Source organism: Panthera uncia, chromosome D2, assembly GCF_023721935.1.
Source record: "Panthera uncia isolate 11264 chromosome D2, Puncia_PCG_1.0, whole genome shotgun sequence".
NCBI lineage: Eukaryota > Metazoa > Chordata > Mammalia > Carnivora > Felidae > Panthera > Panthera uncia.
Window position 1 is genome coordinate 33,322,292 of NC_064818.1, and position 23,327 is coordinate 33,345,618.

The 23,327-nt window shown below is 37.8% G+C and overlaps 1 protein-coding gene across 3 annotated transcripts in view; it reads left to right on the forward strand.

Annotated features, from left to right (window-relative positions):
* The window catches only part of ADK (adenosine kinase), a 519,772-nt gene that overhangs the window by 2,433 nt on the left and 494,012 nt on the right, over positions 1–23,327 (forward strand). The window contains exon 1 of one of the 3 annotated variants that reach the window (XM_049646242.1): positions 19,831–19,938. The exons of the other annotated variants lie outside the window; for them this stretch is intronic. Within the exon in view, the coding sequence (XP_049502199.1) occupies positions 19,925–19,938 (14 nt within the window). The 5' untranslated portion in view covers positions 19,831–19,924. Of the gene's footprint in view, positions 1–19,830; positions 19,939–23,327 lie in introns of those variants that run through there. 3 annotated transcript variants of the gene reach the window in all.

Below are 23,327 nucleotides of genomic sequence, written 5' to 3' on the forward strand. Positions count from 1 at the left end.
GTATACTTATAACTTCAAGCAATTATCCAAAAACCCTTGAGAACTGTTAACTCAGTTTTTGTTTCTCTATTTTTGCTTATTTTTTTTTGTTAATGTACATAACTTTTTATGTTGTTGCAATATATAGGTGTCTCCTACTTAATTCTTTTTTTTTAATTTTTAAAAAAAATTTTACATGCAAGTTAGTTAGCATATAGTGCAGTAATGATTTCAGGAGTAGAATCCAGTGATTCATCCCCTACATATAACACCCAGTCCTCAACCCCACAAGTATCTTCCTTAATGCCTCTTGCCCACTTAGCCCATCCCCCCCATCCTACTTAATTCTTAAATATATTGAATGTATCTTATATGTCATTGTGTTTATTTAAAACTTGTGAAAGTACTTGGGCTCCTACCTGGCTTAGTTGGTACAGCATGTGACTTTTGATCTCAGCGTCATGAGTACAAACCCCATGTTGGGCATAGTGCTTACTTTAAAAAAACAAACAAACAAAAAAACCCACCCCCAAATTGTACAAGTCCTTAGGCAACTAAAAACTCACTTTATATAATAACCTATTTAGTGCCACTTGTAGACATGAAGTTAAAAGATTAGACACTTGAGTACTTGGATAAATCTCTTAATTTTGTGTGAAGACCTTTGGGGATTGGCTATTCTTACTTATATGAATTTGGTTTTAAGGGTTGCAGTGTGATAATGCACTGATTGGTTGGATTGCATGCATTATCTATGATGACTGGTTTGACAGTTAAGAGGCTAGCTACCCATTTTGGTTAATTTTTCAGGAGAGTGGCTTATAAAGCCTAAGCACAATTTAATGTGTGGAATTAGACAGTGAGGAACGAATGTATGATATATGTTTGTAGGTGTCAGGGAGAAGAGTTAGAACTTTGAGAATTTCAGTTAGCTCTGGGGTAGTAGTTCTCAACCAGGGGAAATTTTGCCTCTTAGGGACATTTGGCAATGTCTGGAAACATTTTTGGTATGGAGTGCTACTGACACCTAGTTAAGTAGAGTTCAAGGATGCTGCTAAACATCCTACAATGTACATGAAGCCCCCTACAACAAAAAAGAATTATCTAGATAACATTAACAATAGTGTTGAGACTGAAAAGACTACTCTAAGGGAGAGTATTTGACAAGTCTAGCCTCCCTTTTTCAAATATCCATTATTTTTCTAGGTTGGATTGCTTGTCAGGTTGTAGCAGTTACTAAAGCTGCAGAGAAATAAGCAGGCTTTAACATGTTTTCACGTGGGGTTGGGGAACAGAAGGGAATATTAATTGAGTGCCAGATATTATACTAGGTGCTTTATGTATGCTATCTCCTTTAATCTTCCCAGCAGCCTGTGAGGTAGGTAATACTCCTTGTGTCACCGATGAGGTATTTGGGGCTGAAGGAAGTTGAGAACCATTTTTGGGAACTGATCCCTAGTTGAATATATTCCACGATGAATACCTATATTTAGGACCACTCATTTTCTTTCCTCTCCTTTGGAAATGTCATCCAAGTTCATTTCTTTAGTGGTCATCTCTAAGAGGATCCTGTTATTTTGAAAGCTTATTGAACATGTGCCAAGTCTGGTTTTTTCCAATCAGTCTTTAAGTGGCTGCTATTTTAGGAATGGTACTAAATATTAGGTGCTAATATGTAGAGAGGTAAGACCCAGGCACCATCCTCCTGGTGGGAAATGAGTAAGGGTTGGGAAAATGATACCTGAGCATTCTGAAAGATGACAAGGAGTTAACCAGGTATGAAGTAGGCTTGGCTTTATAGGAAGGTTTGTTTGGAGGTAGAGATGGGAGAGAGCTGCCTCTGTAGGGGAACTACAGATGGTTTGGTCTGACTGGAGCAGAAGGTAGAGGGCATCCATACTTTGTAGTGGACATGTACTGGATCATATTGCTATTGCTAAGTCCTTAAGTTGTCAGACCCTAATTTTAACTATCTGCTGAATATCTCCTTCTGAGTGTCTTGCTGGCTCTTCAAAGTCATGTATATCAAGCTAAATCTGTGTCTTGTCCTAAATGTGCACCTTCTTAACATGGCTCCTACATCTGTTAATGGCATTACTAATTCTTTCTCCATAGTTTGGAACCTAGGTATTTGCTTCATTTTCCATCCACATATGATTATCAAAGTTGATCTTTTCTTCTTCAGTAATGTCTCATAAACACCTTTCCTTTTCCATTCCTGCTGCCACAACTCAAGTGTAGACTTTATCTTGCTTACATTTTTTGGCTTCCTAACTAGTCTCTCCACCTCCGGTGTCAAGTTCTTCCTAATCTTATTGAGACATAGCTGTACTTATTCATCATAGCAAATATTTGTAATTTCTGAAGTTGATGTTAGGAAGGGTTGAATCCTAAGAGCCAACATCATAATTCGCTGACATTAGCAATTAAAGATTGTTCCAGGTCATGACTTTTAGTAACATTAAAAAGAAAACAAACTGCAATTCTCCAATCAGCAAATATTGAGCTTTTCTCAAATTATTGCTTCCTAACCATTTCACTTCAATGGATTCCTTTTATTCTTTCCCTCTGTGTCCTGCCTTACTAAGGACCCTGTGTTTTAAAAATTGGACAGTAAATATAGGGAGAAAAGGCTAAGTATCTTAGGTGACCAAGTAATAGTTTTAATAACCCTTCTTCTAAAACACATTTTTTTCTCTTTCAGAAAATTCTCTGGAAGATTAGTTTACAAACTGAGCACACTGTTCTAGGAGCGTTCTGTTGTGAGGATTAAATGAGGAAAATATATGCAGACTGGCAAAGAGAAAGGGTGATTTGTACGTCCTTAGTGTGTTGCACAGTGCCTAGTCCTTAGGAGTGATTCAATTAATGTTTGTTGAATGAATTATTAGCACAGTATAGAGTGGCACTGATAACCTTCACTTTTTTAGACTTTATATTTTTAATAATGCAGCCTAAAATTGAAGATGGCTCTTTTTTGGATTATACTGCATGCTGTTCACTTATATTCACAAATGTAATCCTTTAAGATTAAGGCTTTGGGCTATGAAGGAAAATGGAAAACAAAAGTCTTCTGAGGTACTTTGTATGAATGTCCTAATAAGGTGCTTTCCTGGGCATTATATACTAGGACAGAGTGAGGGAGGTGGAGAGAGAGCAGGGGCAAGCCTGCATGGATGGTCCTGGCTGTCTAGGGGCAGGTACATGGGAAATGCTTAGAGCTCAGGGAAAGTGGGAAGGGCTCTATGAAAAAAGATAGGCATTGAAAACCGTGTTTCTGATTTTAGGTATAGGCCTAGACTGAATAACACTAAATAAAATGTAAGGCTGATATACTACTTTCTACCTGGAATACAGCTCCACTTCCCTTCCGTCACTTAAGATGCTGCCTGTGTGCAAAATGTTCACAGTTAGGTGGAATGAGAGAGGGAGAGAGAGAGAGAGAGAGAGAGAATCAGAATTATAAAGTGCATTTTGATCGGGATGGAAGGCAGTATAGTGATTAAGAGCATGGTCTCTGGAATCTGATATCTGGTTTGACTCTTGGTCCTTATTAGCTGGTGATCTTGGAACAGTTGCTAACTGGCCTTGTGCCTGTTTTCTCACCTATGAAATGGGTATAATAATAGTACCTACTTCAAAACATTGTTAAGAGGATTATATGAGAAAATAAATATAAAATTGGCAGTCCATAAGTATACAATAAATGTTAGCTGTTATGGTATTGTTTATCCTACTGTTGACTCTCTGCTCCAAATGCAGCAATTACAAAATTTAAAAAGAGAACAGATACAGCTATATTCAAGAGCAAGATAAACATATGCAGGGACTAAAACGGGAAGGAAGTATACAATTAGACTCTGGGTTCATGAGCTGGTGGAAATAATTGTGTAGGGGAAGTGGTGTCATAAAGTGGATGAAACTGGGAGCTGGGCTGGGCCTGGACGAAAAGAAGGCTGAGTGCCTTTACTCCTGGCTGTTGCTTTAAAAAGCTGTGGACCTAAAGTGGCGGCACAGAGACGGCTGAGCTGCCAGATGGCTCAGAATTGGGAATTGTAATTTCCCCACTATCAAAAACATGTTATGAATCAAAAATTAATAGATATGAAATAAATAGCTATGTAAAAGAATAAATGGAGTTATTGAAGTTAAAACAAAAAATAGGTTGATCAAACTCTAGACCAAACATATTTGAAGGGAAAATTAGTGAATTGGAAGATAGTACTGAGTAATTCACTCAGATGTAAAATAGAGAAATAAAAAGGAATTAAGAGATACAAATATCAATTGAGAGGCAACAACTTAACATCTAACTGGGTTTTCCAGAAAGAGGAAATAGTGTGAATGGTGGAGAAGATATATTAGAAGAAATGATGGCTGACAATTTTCCAGACTTTAGGACCAGCATCCTCAGGTTGAAAGGGTATTCCAGGTCCATAGTAAGATAAAAACAAAAATCCGCACTAAAATTATGGGGATTTGATCCTAATTATTAATGTGTATAGAAAGAATCAGACAATTTAGACAACATCCCCAATTTTTTTTAATGTTCATTTATTTTTGAGAGTGAGAGAGACAGAGCACGAGTGGGGGAGGGGCAGAGAGAGAGAGGGAGACACAGAATCTGAAGCAGGCTCCAGGCTCAGAGCTATCAGCACAGAGCCCGAAATGGGGTTTGAACTCATGAACTGCAAGATCATGACCTGAGCTGAAGTTGGGCACTCAACCAAACTGAGTCACCCAGGCACCCCAACAACATCTAAAATTTAATAGCTGTTATCTCTGTGGAAACATTGTGGGTTATTTTTGTGTATTTATTTATTTTTTTTGTATTTCCAACTTTTTTACACTGCACGTGTATATTAGGACTCTGCATTTTAAGCTGGAGAAACTTGATGTGCACTGAATACATATTTTGGGTGGGTGCTGAGTAGCTAGATATCCCCATTACAAAATGGAACTCTGAGATACTAAGTAAATCTGAAACTTTATAAAATAAGTAGTATAATGGTTTTATTACAGGTTGTAATCTTTTTGTCTATATTTCTGAAATCCCAAAAGCTCTGAAAACTGGAAGTTTTAACTTTTTTTAAAAAGTTAATTTTTTTAAAAGTTAATTTGGCAGCACAACTTGATATGAGGCTCTCTGTAATATTTATCTGCCTTATACAACTGTATATGTTTTGTTGTAGAAATATTAAGTTTGTTAATGACATGCTTGATGAAACTGTGGGTGGTTTACAAAGTACATAGTACGTACAGTATATTATCTTCCTAAAAGCCATAAAATTTAGAATCTCATAAAATTGTGGCCCCAAAACATATCTTGCCCAAAAAATTCAACAAAAGGATTGTGGACCTTTATTAAAATTTTAAATTGGTTTTAAAACTTTGCTATTGTGCAGAAACATGAATTTCTTATCAGTTGCTGCATTTTTCCTGAGGTTCCCATTCAACACATCTATGATTTTAAGTATTTCAAAGATCTCTTTTGTTTAGCCCTACCATAATACTGGTCATGTATGTCATGGGGCGCCTGGGTGGCTCAGTCGGTTGAGCGTCTGACTCCAGCTCAGGTCATGATCTTGCAGTTCGTGAGTTGGAGCCTGGCGTCGAGCTCTGTGCTGACTGCTCAGAGCCTGGAGCCTGCTTCGGATTCTGTGTCTCCCTCTCTCTCTGCCCCTTCCCTGCTCATGCTCTGTCTCTCTCTGTCTCTCAAAAATGAATAAACGTTATAAAAAAAAAAATACTGGTCATGTCATTAAGTTATTAGTCTTTTCTTCCTGTAAAATACTGACTAAAGTAAAGATTTTTCTTCAACTTTTGGATCTCAAGATTTAGAAGGCTTATTTCACTGAAGTGGTCTTTACACACTGAAGTTTCACATGCCACTTGAAAAGATACTTTTTGAATATTTTCCAAAGCAGATTTAAAGTTGTTACTTTCGCTTACATGTTTTATTTCTGATGTTTTTGCTTGAATTGTTTGTACTTGTGGCCTCCTATGATTTGTGTTCATTTAGAAAGCAATGTAATTAGCTTTCAGCATAAGAACATCTGAACATGTGAGTTTCCATTTGCATTTTGGCTTTCATTGCGTGCATGCTGATTTCAGTGTCTTTTCTAGAATAGAATAAGAAAATATATACAGCATTTGTCTATGGGGAAAATTCCTTCAGAAGTAAATATACTTCTACGTAAACATTTTATTAAGGCCCTGTGGTCAGTGTTTTCTTTTTTATTTAAAAAAAAATTTTTTTTTTTTAACATTTATTCATTTTTGAGACAGAGAGAGACAGAGCATGGACAGGGGAGGAGCAGAGAGAGAGGGAGACACAGAATCTGAAACAGGCTCCAGGCTCTGAGCTGTCAGCACAGAGCCTGACGCGGGGCTCGGACTCACGGACCGTGAGATCATGACCTGAGCCGAAGTTGGACGCTTAACCGACCAAGCCGCCCAGGCGCCCCCAGTGTTTTGTTTTTTAAATATAAAATTGCTTATCTGGTGGAGGAATACATTTTCTGAAAGAGTGCATTTACAAAAAAGATCTCAGTGACCTATCAGAATGATTAATCTTTTTCCTGTGGGTTAGCAAGTCCTTAATTAGTGACCCTATTTGCAATGTAATTAGACCTCTAAAAACGTTGAGGATTAGCAATACTGTTCTTAATTTTATAGGGTACTGTGTAACATAATATGCTGTGTAACCAATGGATAATACCACAAAATGGTCTTTTAAAGGAATCTGTCTCTGTTGACTCATCCAAGAGGGGTCACTTGGAAACAAAATATAGCTGAAGAATCAAATTCAGATGTCTTGGTTTTCTCAAATTCCTTTAGGCTTGATATAGCAATAAACTGTTTTACTCTTTGAGCCCTAGAGCTGAAGTCTGAAAAACCATGTAAGTTTTTGAGTAAACAAGTTGAAATACAAGAAAATTATTTCCTTTAAAAATAAACAGTTCAAATGTGTTGTCTTTGAAGTTAATCACATGAGAAATTTGAACATTTTCTTGTTTTGTAGGCGTGACTGAGGGTAGTCTTAGGTTCCTCCTAAAATAGAGTTTTTCAGAAATTGTTTTTCCTAAATGGAGATGAAACCATAGTTATCATTTTTAGTTTAGTTTTGTTGAAGATTAAAGCTGTTAAGCTGTAGAAGTGATGCAGGCTTACACCCTGGGTTATGTCTCTGTTCTTACACACTCAAGATGAAGTGACTCTAGTACAGATGGCTTGTTGATGCACATGAAAGTATACTGACAAAATTCTACTTGTTTGTTTTACTTAGCCGTTGCTTACCCAAATGTATAGAACTGGGTGGTTTAGATTTGAAATAGTACAATAAAAACAATTACAATTACATTATTTAAAGTTTTTTAATTTTTTACTTTTTGTGTTTTGAGAGAGTGATCAGAGGAAGTGCGGAGAGAGAGGGGAGAGAGGGAGAATCCCAAGCAGGCTCTGCACTGTCAGCTCAGAGCCCAATATGGGTCTAGAACTCCAGAACTGCAAAATCATTATCTGAGCTGAAATCAAGAGTCTGATTGAGACTGACTGAGCCACCCAGCTGCCCCCATAGTTACATTGTTTTATTCAGTAAGTAATATTCAATGTTTAGTATTAAAAATAGTATTTTAGTAAAAAAAGAAAGGAAAAGATTTGTCTTTTTTTGGGGTGGGGAATACAAACCTGTGTTTGAATGTTGTAAGGGTGCTGTATAGAGAAATACATACATTTCTAGACTTAAACTCACACATCTTTAGTTATCTTGGTCTACCCTCCTCCATTAGGCAGCAATTCCTTCTTTAGCACCCATTTCCCCTGTGTGTGCACCATTCCTCCCCTAGGTTCAGCACAAATAAGGGAAGAGGAGTACATTTTTCTACTAATGGAAACACTCGCGGGCGCGCGCGCACACACACACACACACACACACACACACGAGACCTTTGACTTATGTGAAGCTTGAATAAACTACATTCCTGAGAAGATTTGTTAATATCCGGTAGATATCAAGTCCAAGTCAGAGCTCCTTAAATGATTTGTTGGCCTAGATGTTGAATCTTTACACTTATAAAACAGATCTGTATACTCATAAGCAAGCTGTCTAGCCATTCCTTTTGAGCAGTTTTTCCAAAGACTGCCGGGAAATGCTGGCGGGAGTGGGGGTAGGAACAGGGGTGGGAGGAGATGACTGGGTGCGAATTCTCTGGTGGGGTGGGACCTCACAGAGCTGAGGTTTTCTGCAAATTGTGGAGTTGGGGTGTGAAAACAATAGCATATTTCAGCCAAGATGTGCCTTTGAAATTGTAATTTACAATTTCATGTGATTTTTAGAAACTTTTGAACATATTTTAGAACCGTTAGATTGTTAGTGCCTTAAAATCAGTCTAATATTTACATAGTAGAGGAGAGAATTGAAGCCCAAAGAGATTAAGTGGTATCAGTCAGGTAACACAGCTAGTTACTTAAAGCAATTAAGTATTTGAGTTGAGATTTGATCCCAAGTCCTATAACTTCCCATTGTATTTACCCTCCGGCACAAGAAACGAAGTGCCTGTTTTCTTTGAAGTTTGTTCCTTTTGAGATAAAATAACATATTTAAGGATTATATCATGTGCTCTCACTTACCTTTTCTTACAGATCCTCACAGGAAGGGCACCAGATAATTGACTTCAACTGAGGAAATAGACCCAGAGAGGTTAAGACTCCCTAATTAGTGAGCTCTCAGTTCACACCCAGGACCTACAACTCACATTTCCTGCTGTTTATATTACATTTATGAAGATACAAATTGAGAACTTGTCAAAGTGAATTCTGTGTGTCCTAAATAATCACACTATTTAAAGAAATTCGGTGGCACTGTGTTTAGTAATCTTGTTTAATTTTTGTCTTTCAAGTTCTCTTATTAACAAAACATATGTAGCCCTTCCCCCCAAGCCCCAAGAGTAAATAATACTGTATTCCCTTGTGGAATATACTTCAGTTGGTTAACTCATTGAACTTGACTTTTGAGCAGATTTCCAATTAAAAAGCCTTGAGCAAACCCAATTTTGCTTATGTTTAAGAATTAAACTGTTCCAGTTAAGAGAACAATTTCTAATAAGTTTTAATTTACTTTGCAGATTTTAGACTTTCCCCTGATATTAATAATTTGAATCTTATGTCCCAAATGTTATTAATTATTATAATAATATGAAGTAACTTATTGTTTAGAAAGTGTAATATATGCCCAAGATTACACAGTGAGTGTCAGAGATAGGATTCAAACCTGAATCTGTCTTATTAAAGATTTTTAATAATTAGCTATAATATTTAGATACTATATAAACAACAACAACAGGAATCAACAGTGATTTGTATGACTAAAAAATTAAGCACACCCTTTGTTTCAAAAAGTATTCCTATATTATAAATGAAACAATTACTAGTAATCGTCTGAAAAGCTGTTAATCTTTTAATACTATTAGTAATTTCAAATCCTGTGAAAATGTTCTACCAGATCTGAGATGGCAATGATGAGAATTTTTTTTCATTAAATATCACCTATAGTCATAATTAGCCTTGGATCTCATACAAATAATAATAATAAAAAGCAACCTTTTAATAGAAATGATGAAATGTTCAGTTAACCTACTTTTAAGAATAGGACTACAACATTTCATTAAATTCATATAATATTTAAAACCTCAATTCCATAATGCTTGATAATCATAGAAAAAAGAAAGTGGGGGAGGGAAATAATAGCTCTGTGAATAGGAAGGGGGAGGTAAAAGGAAGTGATAAAAAAGAGAAAGGCTCAATTCCTCTTAGCTATTTCTGATTTCTGTATAATCTCCAGCCTCAGACACCTCATCTTTTCAGCTTTTCACTCAGCCCTGAACTGTGTGAGTTTGTGAGAAACTTCTTGTTATGAACTGGGTCCTAGTAAGGTTTTTGTTTAGCTTTGTGTATGTACCTGTGAAGTTAGTAGTATAAATTAAAAATGCTTTTCAAACTACATCATGAATCAATTTAGTTGTAGCATAACTGGTATTTTATAAAAGGAAAACAGAATAGAAAGTATCAGTGCATTGAATATGGTAAGTGTTAAGTATTGCTTTGTGAAACATTGTTCATTTAGGTATAAGTATAGTATATTAGGTTGCAATGCAAAATGTATTTTTCACAGTGAGTGTGGCTTTCTATCCCAAAATTTAGTGGCTTAAAATAACAACCATTTTATGAGTTCATGATTTTGTGGGTTGGGAATTCAGACGTGGTTTGACTGGTTGACTCTTCTGCTCCATGTGGTACTGACTAGGATCACTTGGAGGTATTTAGCTGACCACAGGTCTGGTCTGGAGTGTTCAGTTTGTCCTTACATGCTTGATGCTTCATTGAAGATGGCTGGAAAGCTTGGCTCAACTTGCTTCTCTACCTCTCTGTGTAGTTTGTGATCCTCTCCATGTGGTTTCTTCAACCTCTTTGTTGGGCTTCTTACCTGGCAGTTCAGGGCTTTAAGAGACCAAGACAGGAACTGGCAGTCCTCTTAAGGCTAGTCTGGAATCTGTTATAGCATCACTTCATATACCCTATTGGTCAAAAAGTTCTAGGGTAAAATTCAAGGGGAGGGGGCATAGACTTTTGTCTCCAAGAAATTGAGGCCATTTTTAATCTGCCACAATTATGGTAAAGTAATTTTGAAAAACATGACTGAATTATATTTCCAAGCTTTTAATCTGTTATCGCCCTTTGAAAGATGATTACTCTAATAGTCTTCTCCTCCCCATTGGGAAATATTATGTCTATTTTTGTTTCAAAGTTCAGAATTTATATTATTTTTCCACGGAATACTGATTATTTTAGGTTTTTGGAGAAATGATTTAGGGGCCCCTGGGTGGCTCAGTCGGTTAAGTGTCCGACTTTGACTCAGGTCGTGATCTCATGGTTTGTGAGTTCGAGTCTCGCATTGGGCTCTGTGCTGACAGCTTGGAGCCTGGAGCCTGGAGCCTGGAGCCTGCTTCAGATTCTGTGTCTCCTCCTCCCTCTGCCCCTCCCCTGCTCACTCGCTCTCTCTGTCTCTCAATAATAAATAAACATTAAAAAAATTAAAAAAAAAGAAATGATTTAAGGTTCAAAAATTTCTGTGAAGTCTTAATTTTGCTACCTAATACTTCCTAAAATGTCTGTTTGGCATGCAAAAGGAGCTGCCTTCTTACAATGCCTAAAGATTACATTTGGATTTAATAACTCCCTTCACATACGGGCAGTTTGAGGTTCTTATGTTTTTGTTGAAACCAGAATGAGTGAGAAATCTGCTTCTGTTTCCCACCCCCCTTCAGTAAAGAAAACAAAAACGTTGAATAAAAGAAAAGGTTAGAGGGGCACCTGGGTGACTCAGTCAGTTAAGCGTTAGACTTCAGCTCAAGTCATGATCTCACGCTTAGTGAGTTCGAGTCCCACGCTGGGCTCTGTGCTGACAGCTCAGAGCCTGGAGCCTGCTTCAGATTCTGTGTCTCCCTTTCTCTCTGCCCCTCCCATGCTCACGTTCTCTCTCTCTCTCTCTCTCTCTCTCTCTCTCTCAAAACTAAATAAACAAACAAACAAACAACTTAAAAAGAAAACATTACAAACTCGTTCCATTATTTATAAAACAACCAAATAGAAATGATTATTTCTTAGGACATTTTTCAGATAAAACTGCATATTCAATTTGAGACTACATTTATTTTTACTGTTGTAAAGAAAATGGTAGGGACTAGGACTTAGAAAAAGAATGTACTAAGGGCTATCTAAGTTAATTTATTTTTACATTGGAACCTTTTGTGAACATTTGTGTTTTCAACTCCTGAGTCTTGAAAGATTTTGATAAGCAAGGCCTCAATAAGGCCTAAATTAGATTCATACAGCTGAATGTCTAGGATGGGGGATTTACTTAGCTTGGTAGTAAATTTAGCCACTTGCTACTCCTTGTGTACCCCTAAGTTCTTGCAGAGTGGTTAAAAATGTTTTTGTCAAAAACCACTCTTGTGATTTTGACAGAAATGAAATTTTGAAAAATGAAGAGGTCTAAGAAATGATTCTTGGCTTTAATTAGTCTTGGTTAAATTAAAGATTAAAATGGCAATTCATTGGCTGCTCAATCTATTTAAGCATATATAGGAACAAAGGAAGCAATTTCTGAAAATATTTCATATGGTGCTCTAGCTAATCAGAAAACTCACTGAATCACTGCATCTTGTGGGTGAAATCATGGTGTGGTGTTCTAAAATTTGGATATTTGTAAAAGTCTCAGACTTTTGGGTTTACTCTAGTGACACTGTGTATAGTGGTAATGAGCCCCAGTTCTGCAGTCAAACTACTAGAATTTTGATTTCTGTTTTGTAATGTGTGACTTTGGGCAAGTTATTTAACTCTTTGAGCTTCAATTTCTTATCTGTAAAATGACAATAATAAAATATCTCCTGCTATTTGAGAGGTAAAATGGGATAGTACTTGAAAGATAGATAGCATGGTGTCTGCCACAAACTATGCACTCAGGAAGTTTTACTTCTTATTCTACTTATGTGTATACCTATGGCTGCTAGCATTTGACTCCAAGGATGGTTTCTTGTGGTGGTGTTCAAATGAAACTGCATATACAATTCTGGACATTTATTTTTAGTCTATCAATAGAAAACAGTAGGCACCATGGAGTAAGAAAGACTAGAAGGAAAAATATGTTTCACAAGTCTCTATCTCCAACCCTGACCTCTCCAAGAGCTCCAGTCTTCTGAGCTTATCTTGTGCTTTCTCCATTTATCTCAATAAACAGCACCATTTACCCAGTTTAGTCTAAATTTGCCCAGTGTGATCTAAAATCTAGGAGTTGCTCTAGATTCCTTCTTTTTCCTTAGTCTCTCATGTCTAGTCCACCAGCAAGCCCTGTCATTCTGTCTTGAAAATGCCCATCTTCTTTTATGTCCGCCACTATTGTTTGTCATCTATATTACTATAATAGGCTTCTAATTTGGTCTTTCTGCTTTCATGTAATCCATTCTCTACACAATAACCAAGGGTGATTTTTGAAAACAAAATCAGATCATGTTATTCATCTATTTAAAACTTAATTACTCCTCCTGTAGTCCATTCTCTACACAATAACCAAGGGTGATTTTTGAAAACAAAATCAGATCATGTTACTCATCTATTTGAAACTTAATTATAGTGGTTTCCTGTCATGCTTATAACAAAATCAAAACTTCTTAGGCTCATAAAAGCTAAGATGATCTGCTTCTTGCTCTGACCACAAACATTTCTTCTCTCCCTTGCCTTTTTTCACACTGGTCTAGGCATCATTTTACTGCTATCAGTAATGGCCTGCCTCCACCTGTCTTTGTCTTGTCATTCATTTCTCTCCTGCTGGAAGCTTTCCCTGACCATCTAAAGGAGCCTGTCTCTACATTGAACTGCTGGTTTTAATTCTCTGCATAGCACTTATGATCATTTGATGTTCTTACTTGTTTGATTATTCATCCATATCCCCTCGCTGGAATATAAGGGCAGTTCACGTTCTTAATTGTGGCTGAATTTCTAGTGTCTTGAGCAGTTGAGTAGGTACTCAGTAGATATTTGTTGAGTTAATGATGAATAATTCCGAGGCACTTGGCTGGCTCAGTCAGTGGAGCATAGGACTCTTGGTCTCAGGGTTGTGAGTTCAAGCCCTATGTTGTGCAGAGAGATTACTTAAAAATAAAATCTTTTTAAAAAAATGTTTATTTATTTTTGAGAGAGACTGAGGGACAGAGAGAGGGAGACACAGAATCAGAAGCAGACTCCAGGCTTAGACTCCAGGCTCTGAGTGCTCAGCACAGAGCCCGACGTGGGGCTTGAACTCATGAACCGTGAGATCTGACCCGAGCTGGAGTTGGACGCTTAACTGACTGAGCCACTCAAGCGCCCCAAAAGTAAAATCTTAAAAAAAAAAAAAAAAGCTTGTTTGTAAGTACCGTATACCAGATCTATAGTGAAATAAAAATGAGAAAAATTTGGTGTTTTTTGTTTTTTTGTTTTTTTGAGAAATAGAGCACGAATGGGGAGGGGCAGGGGGGAGAGCGAGAGAGAGAATCTTAAGCAGGTTCCACACTCAGCGCATATCCAGACAGACAGACTTGGGGCTGTGTCTCACAACCCTGAGATCATGACCTGAGCTGAAACCAAGAGTCAGTTTCTTAACTGCCTGAGCCACCCAGGTGCCTGAGACTAATCTATTCTATAGAAACTATCCTGTATAAGATTCTTTTTTTTTTCAACGTTTTTTTTTTTTTAATATCCTGTATAAGATTCTAACAGTACTTTGGGAAGAGCTGTTCTTTATTTTGTGATGTGTTTCATACATTTTTATGTTAAGATGCCCTGTCTTTAATGAAATGGTAGTGATATTCAATTGCATAATTTAAAAATGTGTTCTTGTCAGCATAAATAATTGGGTAGCACTGTTGCCCTCTACCTTTAGATTGGAAGTTTTCTTTGAGTTTCAGAGATTTGTAGTTCACTGGAAATAAAGAAGCACTGTGTAGGTGTTCCTGGGAGGGAGGTTTGCTAAGAATTCTTACTAAATAAAGTTCAGTCAATCAAATGTTATTATATTCTTCAAATTCTCTTGGGAAATAAATCATCAGGTTCCATTTAAAGATTATATTGTTTGAATATGTAATGTTAAAGTGAAATGTGACATGATCTACAGATAGTCATTAAAAGAAAATAAAAATAATAGGCCTTTTTTATATAATGTCTTTTGGGGAAAAGAGTAAATACATTTAGCAGTGTTTCTGGGAATAATCTTGTCCATAATGAAAGATGACTAAAATTGCCTTAAATTGATCAACTCTTTAAAAAACAACCGAAGTTGTATTGAGACACAAGTGAACTTTTTTTTGTTTGTTGATCAATAAAAACTGAAAGGGATTTGAGATGTCACCTATAACAACCTCCCTTGTGTTTCAGGTAAGAAAACTGATAGGGTTATACTGTTTTTTGTTAGGTCCAGGATTAGAATTCCCATCTCTTTTTTCCCAGGCTCCTGAAACTTAGGCTATAGCATACTACTTATTTTTAGGAGAAAGTCTTTGGAGTAGGATATAGATTGTTTTAGAAATATTACTTTATTAGCATTTTCATTTATATTAAATGAAGAGATGTGTTTTTAAGTAATATGCAGGGAAGGCATTCCACATTCAGTGTTGTGATAGCTGGCCTCATAAGGGCTATGTAGAACTCTAAAAGTGGTATTAATGCTTTTAACTTTTGTCAAGGTAAGATTTAAAATTAACCAAGAAAATCATACAGACATTTTTGTTATTCCTGTTTTAAAGAATAAAAATGAGAATAAAATAAGCCCAGTTCCTCTAAAAATAAGGGTATTTTTGATGAGTTGTGATTTAAAAAATACATTTTAAAAAATGGAAAGAATAAGTTGTGAATTTTTAAACCATTTCAGAAAGATAATTAAAATTTAACAATAATCACAAAAATTTTACTTTAGTAAAACCAATATATAATAGAAAGTTTATAATCAGATCAGTATGAAAAAGAAAGATTACACATAATCCCACTCTCCAGAGAAACCCATAATGACATATTGGTATTTCTTTCCAATCTTTTTTCATTGCATAATGGCATGTATTTTTTTTTTTTTAACATGGTCAAGATCACACTTGACATTCCTTTTTTTATTTTGCTTTTTCATTTAATATATGATAAATATTTTCGTACATCCTTAAAAAGCCTGTGAGGGGCGCCTTGGTGGCTCATTCGGTTGTGTCTGACTCTTGATTTTAGCTCAGGTCACGATCTCCATGGTTTGTGAGTTTGAGCCCCACGTCAGGCTCTGCACTCATAGCATGGAGCCTGCTTGGGATTCTCTTCCTCTCTCTCTGCTCCTGTTTCGCTTAAGGGTGTGCACACACACATTCTTTCTGTCTCTCAAATAAATTATAAAAGTGTCTGAAAACATTTTGCAATAGCTCTATAACATTCTTCTGTAATTTATTTAACCATTACCCTATTTTTTGTTATTTAGAATATCGTAAATTTTTTTCTATTAATGCTGAAATGAATAACTGGGTGTACAAATCTTTGTTCACATTGTTCTATTTTATTTATGGTAGTTGCCTAAAAAAGGAATTGGTGACACATACTGCCAAAAAGCTTTCTAGAAATGTATTAATTTATACTCCCACTAACAATGTATGAAAGTGCTTGTTTTATTGCACCCTCAACAACAAACTGGTTGTGTTTGACGAGAACTTTGCTATTATTTTGAGGTTTGAAGCATTTGTTGAAAAAATTTCGGAGGGTGGGTCTACATACTGTATTTGTTTTTACAGTGGCTGACTAACCACATGGTTAAATAAAATAGAGTATTTACTTACCTATCTTTCCAAAAGCAAACTATTCTGACCCACTTATCTTGATGCAACTATTTATTTATTGATGCAACAATTTAAATTGTAAGGTTAGTGAAGGTTAGAAATTTCAGTTGGCCATTTTTTTCCCTAAAGTGAAAAGAATACAGTTGAAATAAGTTACTTAAAAAATTGATCAGGGGGCACCTGGGTGGCTCAGTCAGCTAAGTATCTGACTCTTGATCTCGTCTAGGGTCTCCATCTCAGGGTTGTGAGTTCAAGCCCTGCATTGGGCTGCATGCTGGGCTTGAAGCCTACTTAAAAAAAAAATTAATCAAAGAAGTTTAAATAATAGTTACTCAGTAGCTGCATGTGAAGTGTGTGTGTGTGTGTGTGGGGGTGCCGGGGGGTGGGGGGGGGTGGGGGGGGGAGATGGGGGGGGGAGAGATCGGAAAGGTTGGGTGGAAGGGAGGGTAGGGAAAGATTAGAAAAAGAGTGAAAGAAAGGCCTAGGAGAGAAAGAATAAAGAGAACTTCTGCTTTTGCCTGGAAAAACTTGTCTTTACTTTTGTCCCTACCTTATTGACTCAATCACACAGGAGCCCTTTTGCTCTAATAACATTTTTATGCCTATACCTGCTGAAATGAACTGGTACCTAAATATGTTTTAAAAGAAATTTTTTGAAAGTTGTGTAGACTGATTATGAGTAAAAAACATTTAAAGTTTTGATTGTTAGATGAGAATGTGATGTAGCTTTATTTTGGTGAAAGATTTGGATAGCACAGACCCTTATCTTTCCTTAATGGCACAGAATTTAGTATATTTTTGTTAAGTAAAATTTCGAATCTAGAAGCTTAAGAAAATTAATATTTTAAAAAACTTTATTGTTAAAAATCAAGAGCGGGAATCACTGAGTATTTTAGGCATGAGGAAAAGTGCATTTTGTTTTTCACAGGGCTATGTTCATGTTAGCTTTCATATAATGCTTCCCAGAGATGTAATTTTAACCAGTGTGATTATAACAAATTAGTACTTACCCATGTACCAAGGACTCTAATAGATACTTTACTAGAATTAAGTTTTAATTTTCACAATGCCCTGAAAAACATGAGTGGGTAAACTGAGGGACCGATAGGTTAAGAACCAGTCCAAGGTCATGCAGCTAGTAGGTAGTCAAGCAGGGGCTCCAAATCTTGCCTGTCTTGCTACCTTTACAACCTTACTACTTAACATGGCCCACAGACCACAAGCACTTGATGAAATCTGAATGCATAAAGAACTGGCAAAATGTTGGCCACAAGACCTATTGAGTCAAACTCTTTATTTTAATAAGATCTGTCAAGTGATGTGTATGCATAATAAAGTAGCACTATACTACATCCCATATAAAAATTACATTGAGGTTTTGAAATCCTTTCCAAGGATTATTCCTGATTTAACTTTAGTTCATGTGGGCTGTCAACATTTTCCACTTCAAATTGCTATTCTGTTGCCTCTTTGATTCAGATCTTGTTTAATCCAGAGGAACAATTGATTTGTTCTGCTTGTGGACATTTGGTCAAAGTCTGAATCAGCCAAGCATAGTTCTGGTTTTAACAGCCTTTAGTCCTGGACTGAACGCACCAGATTTATAGTCCATGGGTTCATTCTGGATATGCATTTCCCAAATTAAAGAGAACAATGCTTTAAAAAAGCATTTTAGAATGAACCTTGAAGTCTTTTGAAATATTTGATGTTTTAGATGGTTACCAAGGAACCACAGATCTGAATAAACTGGTCTGCCTACTAATTTCATTTTGTGAACATAATTATTCTGTCAGAGGGGCAATGATAGGTAAGAGAAGAAGGAAGCCTAACTTAGAATATCAACGTCCAGTAGAAATATTATGCAAGACGCATGTAATTTTAAGTTTTCTAGTTGCCACGTTAAGAACGTGAAAAGAAACAGCTGGTATTAATCTTAATATATTTTAGCTCAGTAAAGCAAAATATTAATGCAACATGCAATCAGTATAAAAATTATTACTGAAATATTTAATATATTTCTTTGTACCAAGTCTTGAAAAATTTGGTATGTATTTTATATTTACAGTGTCGCGATTTGGGTGCTAAATTTTCAACAGTTAAAAAGTGAAATGTAGTCCAATGAAAACAAAATTGTGTTTAATGGAAAATATTTTACATTGCTCTGCTTTTAAAATTTAAACTAATTAAAATTAAATAAAATTAAAAATTCAGTTCTTTCGGATACATTAGGCACATTTCAGTATCACATGTTGGGTTGTGTTTCTAATATAACTAATTTCAGACCTATGGCATTGATCACACCCTGTATGGTCAGTAGTGAATGCCACACTGGAGGCTGTAGTGAGTTAATATAAATATTACTTTACAGAGAATAAAGAGGGAATAAAGAAATGCTGTTTAGGTCATAAAGCCTGTATTGATATTACTCCCTCCGATCCTTACCGCAGTTGAAATTTACCTTTTATTAGTGGTTCAGAATCAGTTTCTTAACCCTTTAGCCCCACTAAATTGTAAGGTTAGGGCCCTGAGTTAGGGTCCTTCCAATTCCCCCCCACCCCCCCACCCCCCCGCCTCGTGGCATTAGTTGCTTGCTTCATAGCTCTGAATACTTTTCAGAAAATTGTGGTAATCCGACAGTTAAGTGTGGCAAGCAGTATACTATGAGTAGGTTAATTTGACCAGAGGCTTTATAACTATATATGTACCTGGATTACCTGCGACTTGCTAAAAATACTAGTATCTGGACTCCACCCTTCTAGATTCTGATGCACAAAGTTTAAAGTGGGCCCTGGAAACTTCTATATTAAATAAGTTCTAAGTGTTTCTGAAGTCCGAGAACGTTTGGGGACTGCTGGACTCAGCAAATGATTCTTAAAGGCTGCGAGTTCGAATTTAACACATCATGCTGCTGTTGCCACACATTCGAGTTGCCACGCATTCGATTTTCCCCGGGCGGAGGTTTCCCAGGAGGTTGCTGCTTTTCTTCTGCACATGGGTTTTCCAGGCTGTTAAATCCCATCCCCGAAGATTGCCCTGACAGCGTCCCTGTCCCAAGTCCTGTTAAAGCGACCTGAGCTTGTAGAGGTAGACCGGGGCCATGTGACTGACAAACCAGTTGCCAGTTTCGGGCGGCCATTTTTGAGGCGGGCACCCAACCTCATGCCCCATAAACCGGGTATAGGGGGAACGCTGTTACCAAGACTCAAGATGGCCACCGCTCCCACTAGCCACTCGGCTAGCCAGTGGGCCAGGCAGCCGGCACGAGACGGCGCGGGCGGCTCGCCTTGGCCGGAGGCGCCCCCGGCTCATCTCCGGCCACCGGCCGTGGGCGGAGTGCCCGCCTCCTCCCGGCGCGGCCAATCAGCGCGTGGGGCCGTCTCGGCTGGGGCCGCCGGCGTGCGGGGTGTGTGAGGACGCGCTCCCGGTCGCCGAGTGCCTGAGCAGAGGAGCAGTTGCCGTGGTACCTGCTGCTGCTGCCGCCGCTGCTGCCGCCGGTACGGACACAGAGCTTCGGACGCGAGCGCTGGTGCGTGGGGCAGGAAGGTGAAGCCATGACGTCCGTCAGGTAATGAAAGAGGGCGGCAGTCTAAAGTGCTCGCCTGCTGGGCATTAGCCTCCCGACTGCCGAGAAGTGTCTCCCCTTCTCTTGAGTGGTCTGGAGCCTCCCCGTGGCACGGGTCTCCCACACGTTGCAGCTTCTCTGCACTTTTCAATTTGGTCATTTCTGCTCTCAGAAGTTTTTGGGTTTTTGGCACATGGAGGAGCCCTGTAACTAGCCGCACCGCTGAGGTGACCCTCGTCCAGATGCCGGGGTCTGAAGCTTGCTTATGTGTGTAGGATTTCTCATGAAAAAAATGTAGCTATCTTTCCCCCCTAGGGGTGACCCAGCGCCTGAGGAAGTGTGACGTGCACGGTGTGTAGCTATGCCTGCATGTCATGCGTTCTGACAACTTCGTTTGTGGCCATGAGCAGACCTGTATATTTGGCCCTTCTCTGATGCAATTAGATCGCCTCCCGGGCTGTGAAATTGTGTGCCCCTAAAATGTTTGCTTATGACTGGAATTAGTACTCTGGCCAGGTACCATATGTTTACTTTTTTCTGAAATTCACAAGTGAAATGACTTTTGTGAGGTAGTTGATATATAATGAGAGCGCTGAACAGATTAACCCCCAGTTGCTCTTCCAAAGTTGTGATGGTTTCTTGCTTTCCCTTCTTCTTCTTCTTCTTTTTTTTTTGGTTAATGGTGACGGATTAATGGGCCACTCCACTTTCTGCAAGTAGCATTCTCTGAATGTTTAACTATGCTAATGTGACTACTTATAAAAAGAGATAAATTGCCGTATTTACCCAGTGTTCTGAACTGCCTCTTTTAAAGTAGACCTTGGCAAAAAAACCCAAAAAACATCAAAAAAAACAATAAACAAAAAACCTTGGCGATCGTTGTCCCAGAGAAAGGGAGGCCCTAGCACAAATATGAAGAGAATAAAATAAATTAATGTTTGGTCTTTGAGCTTCCGGCAGCCTAAGCCCTGGTGATTTAACGGTTTCTCAGTGATAATTTTGAACTACACAATATTTAAGAGATGACTTGAGAACCTCCTTCAGGTAAGATAAGGTAAGATGCAACTGTGCTGAACTCGGATACAGTTTCTTTAATTGTATAATTTTATACCAACATAGATAAAGAGTAATTACCTCATTACGCAGAAGAGGAAATTCAGGTGCTAAAACTTGGAGACCCACATGGGAAGGTTTCACAGTAAGTTATACTGTGACATGAGAATCTAGCTTTTGATGTTAGTATTTTAGGATGTATTAACATTATGCTGTCAAACCAAGTTAGTCCCCCCCTCACCCACTTCCATTCCCATCCTGGCAGCCTGCTGCTAATTAGGAGTGTGGGTCAGATACTTTTATGTTAAGCATCAGTTCTTATGTGGACTTAATTTTAATTGACCGTTGTCTTCTGGCTACTCTTGAGTGGAGAAACACAAATCTAAAGCTTCTGTTGGCAAGTGACAACAGGATGCATGTTTTAATGTAGAGGTTGAAAGGTTGTTCTGTTCACAAGACTGAATTAAAGGTTGACATCAGCCTTATTTGACTTATGGAAGGATTGATAACTGCTAATAGTTAAATTTATGCTTGTTTCTTCAGATGTTAGTTGCATTTTATATAGCCTTGAATTATAGTGGTGACGCAAAAAAAATTTTTTTTAGGTGTTATCTGAACCAGATACCACATTTACACCTGAGGAAACAGACCAAGAAAAGTCGAGTGCCTTGTACCAAATCATTTAGTGGCAGTTAGGAATTGAATCCAGACATCCATGATCTAGTGCACTGCGTGATGCTTTTATAGGAACAATATACTACATAAATTTCCTGAAAAAGCTGCTTCTGTGAACAAAAATTGTCAAGTATTATGAGAGACAATTATAGCAACTCTTGCTTTGCTCTAGTCCTTTGAGGAACTTGATAACTTAGAATGTAGGTTTAGAAGTAGGCAGGGAGCCTACTGAAGTTGAAGCAAGTCTGTGTAAGTGATGGCAGTTTTACATGAGTTGGTAATCCTACAGATGCCAGCCACTTTCCACTGAGGACTGCATTCAGTGCAATTTTGTCAGCCTTAGTTTTCACAAACATGGTATTAAGCTTGTTCCCATTTTGTGCCTAGTCTAACAGTAGCCCAAAAGATAGGTGTTACTGACTGGCTTTTACTGGTGAGGAGAGTGATTGAGATCACAAATTATCTAAATCTGAGTTTATGTCCAATGTTGTTTTTTATACCACACTTAAAATGATCAATGCTAAATGTAGTAATATGTAGCTTTTTGCAATGACAGAATACAAGATTAGAAACCAATGAGGACCAATGATCAACATACCTGGGTTCCAGGAGTCATTTTTTTTTTTTTAGTTAACTGATTTCCCTCTTTTCTTCTCTGAATGTTTGTTTAATGAAATACTCAGTGACGACGATACTAATAGGTATCCCACAGTGTTGTTGGGTAGGTATGAAAGTGCTTTTAAATTTTATGGCATTTTATAAATGCAGTGTTCTCTCATTAAAGCAATTTGGACCCCCTAGAGAATAGTGTTATCTGAGAATAATTGTTTAAACTTAGAAAAAAATTTTTTTTTTAAATTTTTTTTTTTCAACGTTTTTTATTTATTTTTGGGACAGAGAGAGACAGAGCATGAACGGGGGAGGGGCAGAGAGAGAGGGAGACACAGAATCGGAAACAGGCTCCAGGCTCCGAGCCATCAGCCCAGAGCCTGACGCGGGGCTCAAACTCACGGACCGCGAGATCGTGACCTGGCCGAAGTCGGACGCTTAACCGACTGCGCCACCCAGGCGCTCCTAAACTTTAAAAATTTTAAATAGAAAGCAAACTAACCTATTTAATTCCCTTATTTTACATTTCAAGAAACGAAAGCTAAGAGATGTTGGGATTTGTGTAAGCTCACACAAATAGTTGCAGATCTTGAACTAGAATCCAGATCTCTAGACACTTGGTTCAATGCCCTTTATAGTGTAGCATTCAACTATTAGGAATTCATAAACAGTGATTTAAATTAAAAAAAAATTATTTATGAGAGAGAGACAGAGTGCGAGTTGGGGAGGGGCAGAGAGAGAGGAAGGCACAGAATCTGAAGCAGGTTCCAGGCTCTGAACTCTCAGCACGGGGCCTGATGAGGGGCTCGAACTCATGAACTGCGAAATCATGACCTGAGCTGAAGTTGGACACTCAACTGACTGAGTTGGCAAGTGACAACAGGATGCGCGCCAACAATGATTTAAATTAAAAGCATTTTTAAAGTTTATTTATTTTGAGAGAGAAAGACAATGCGAGTGGGGGTTGGGCAGAGAGAGAGGGAGTTAGAGAATCCCAAGCAGGCTCCGTGAGGTCAGCATGGAGCCCGATGTGGGGCTTGATCCCATAAACCGTG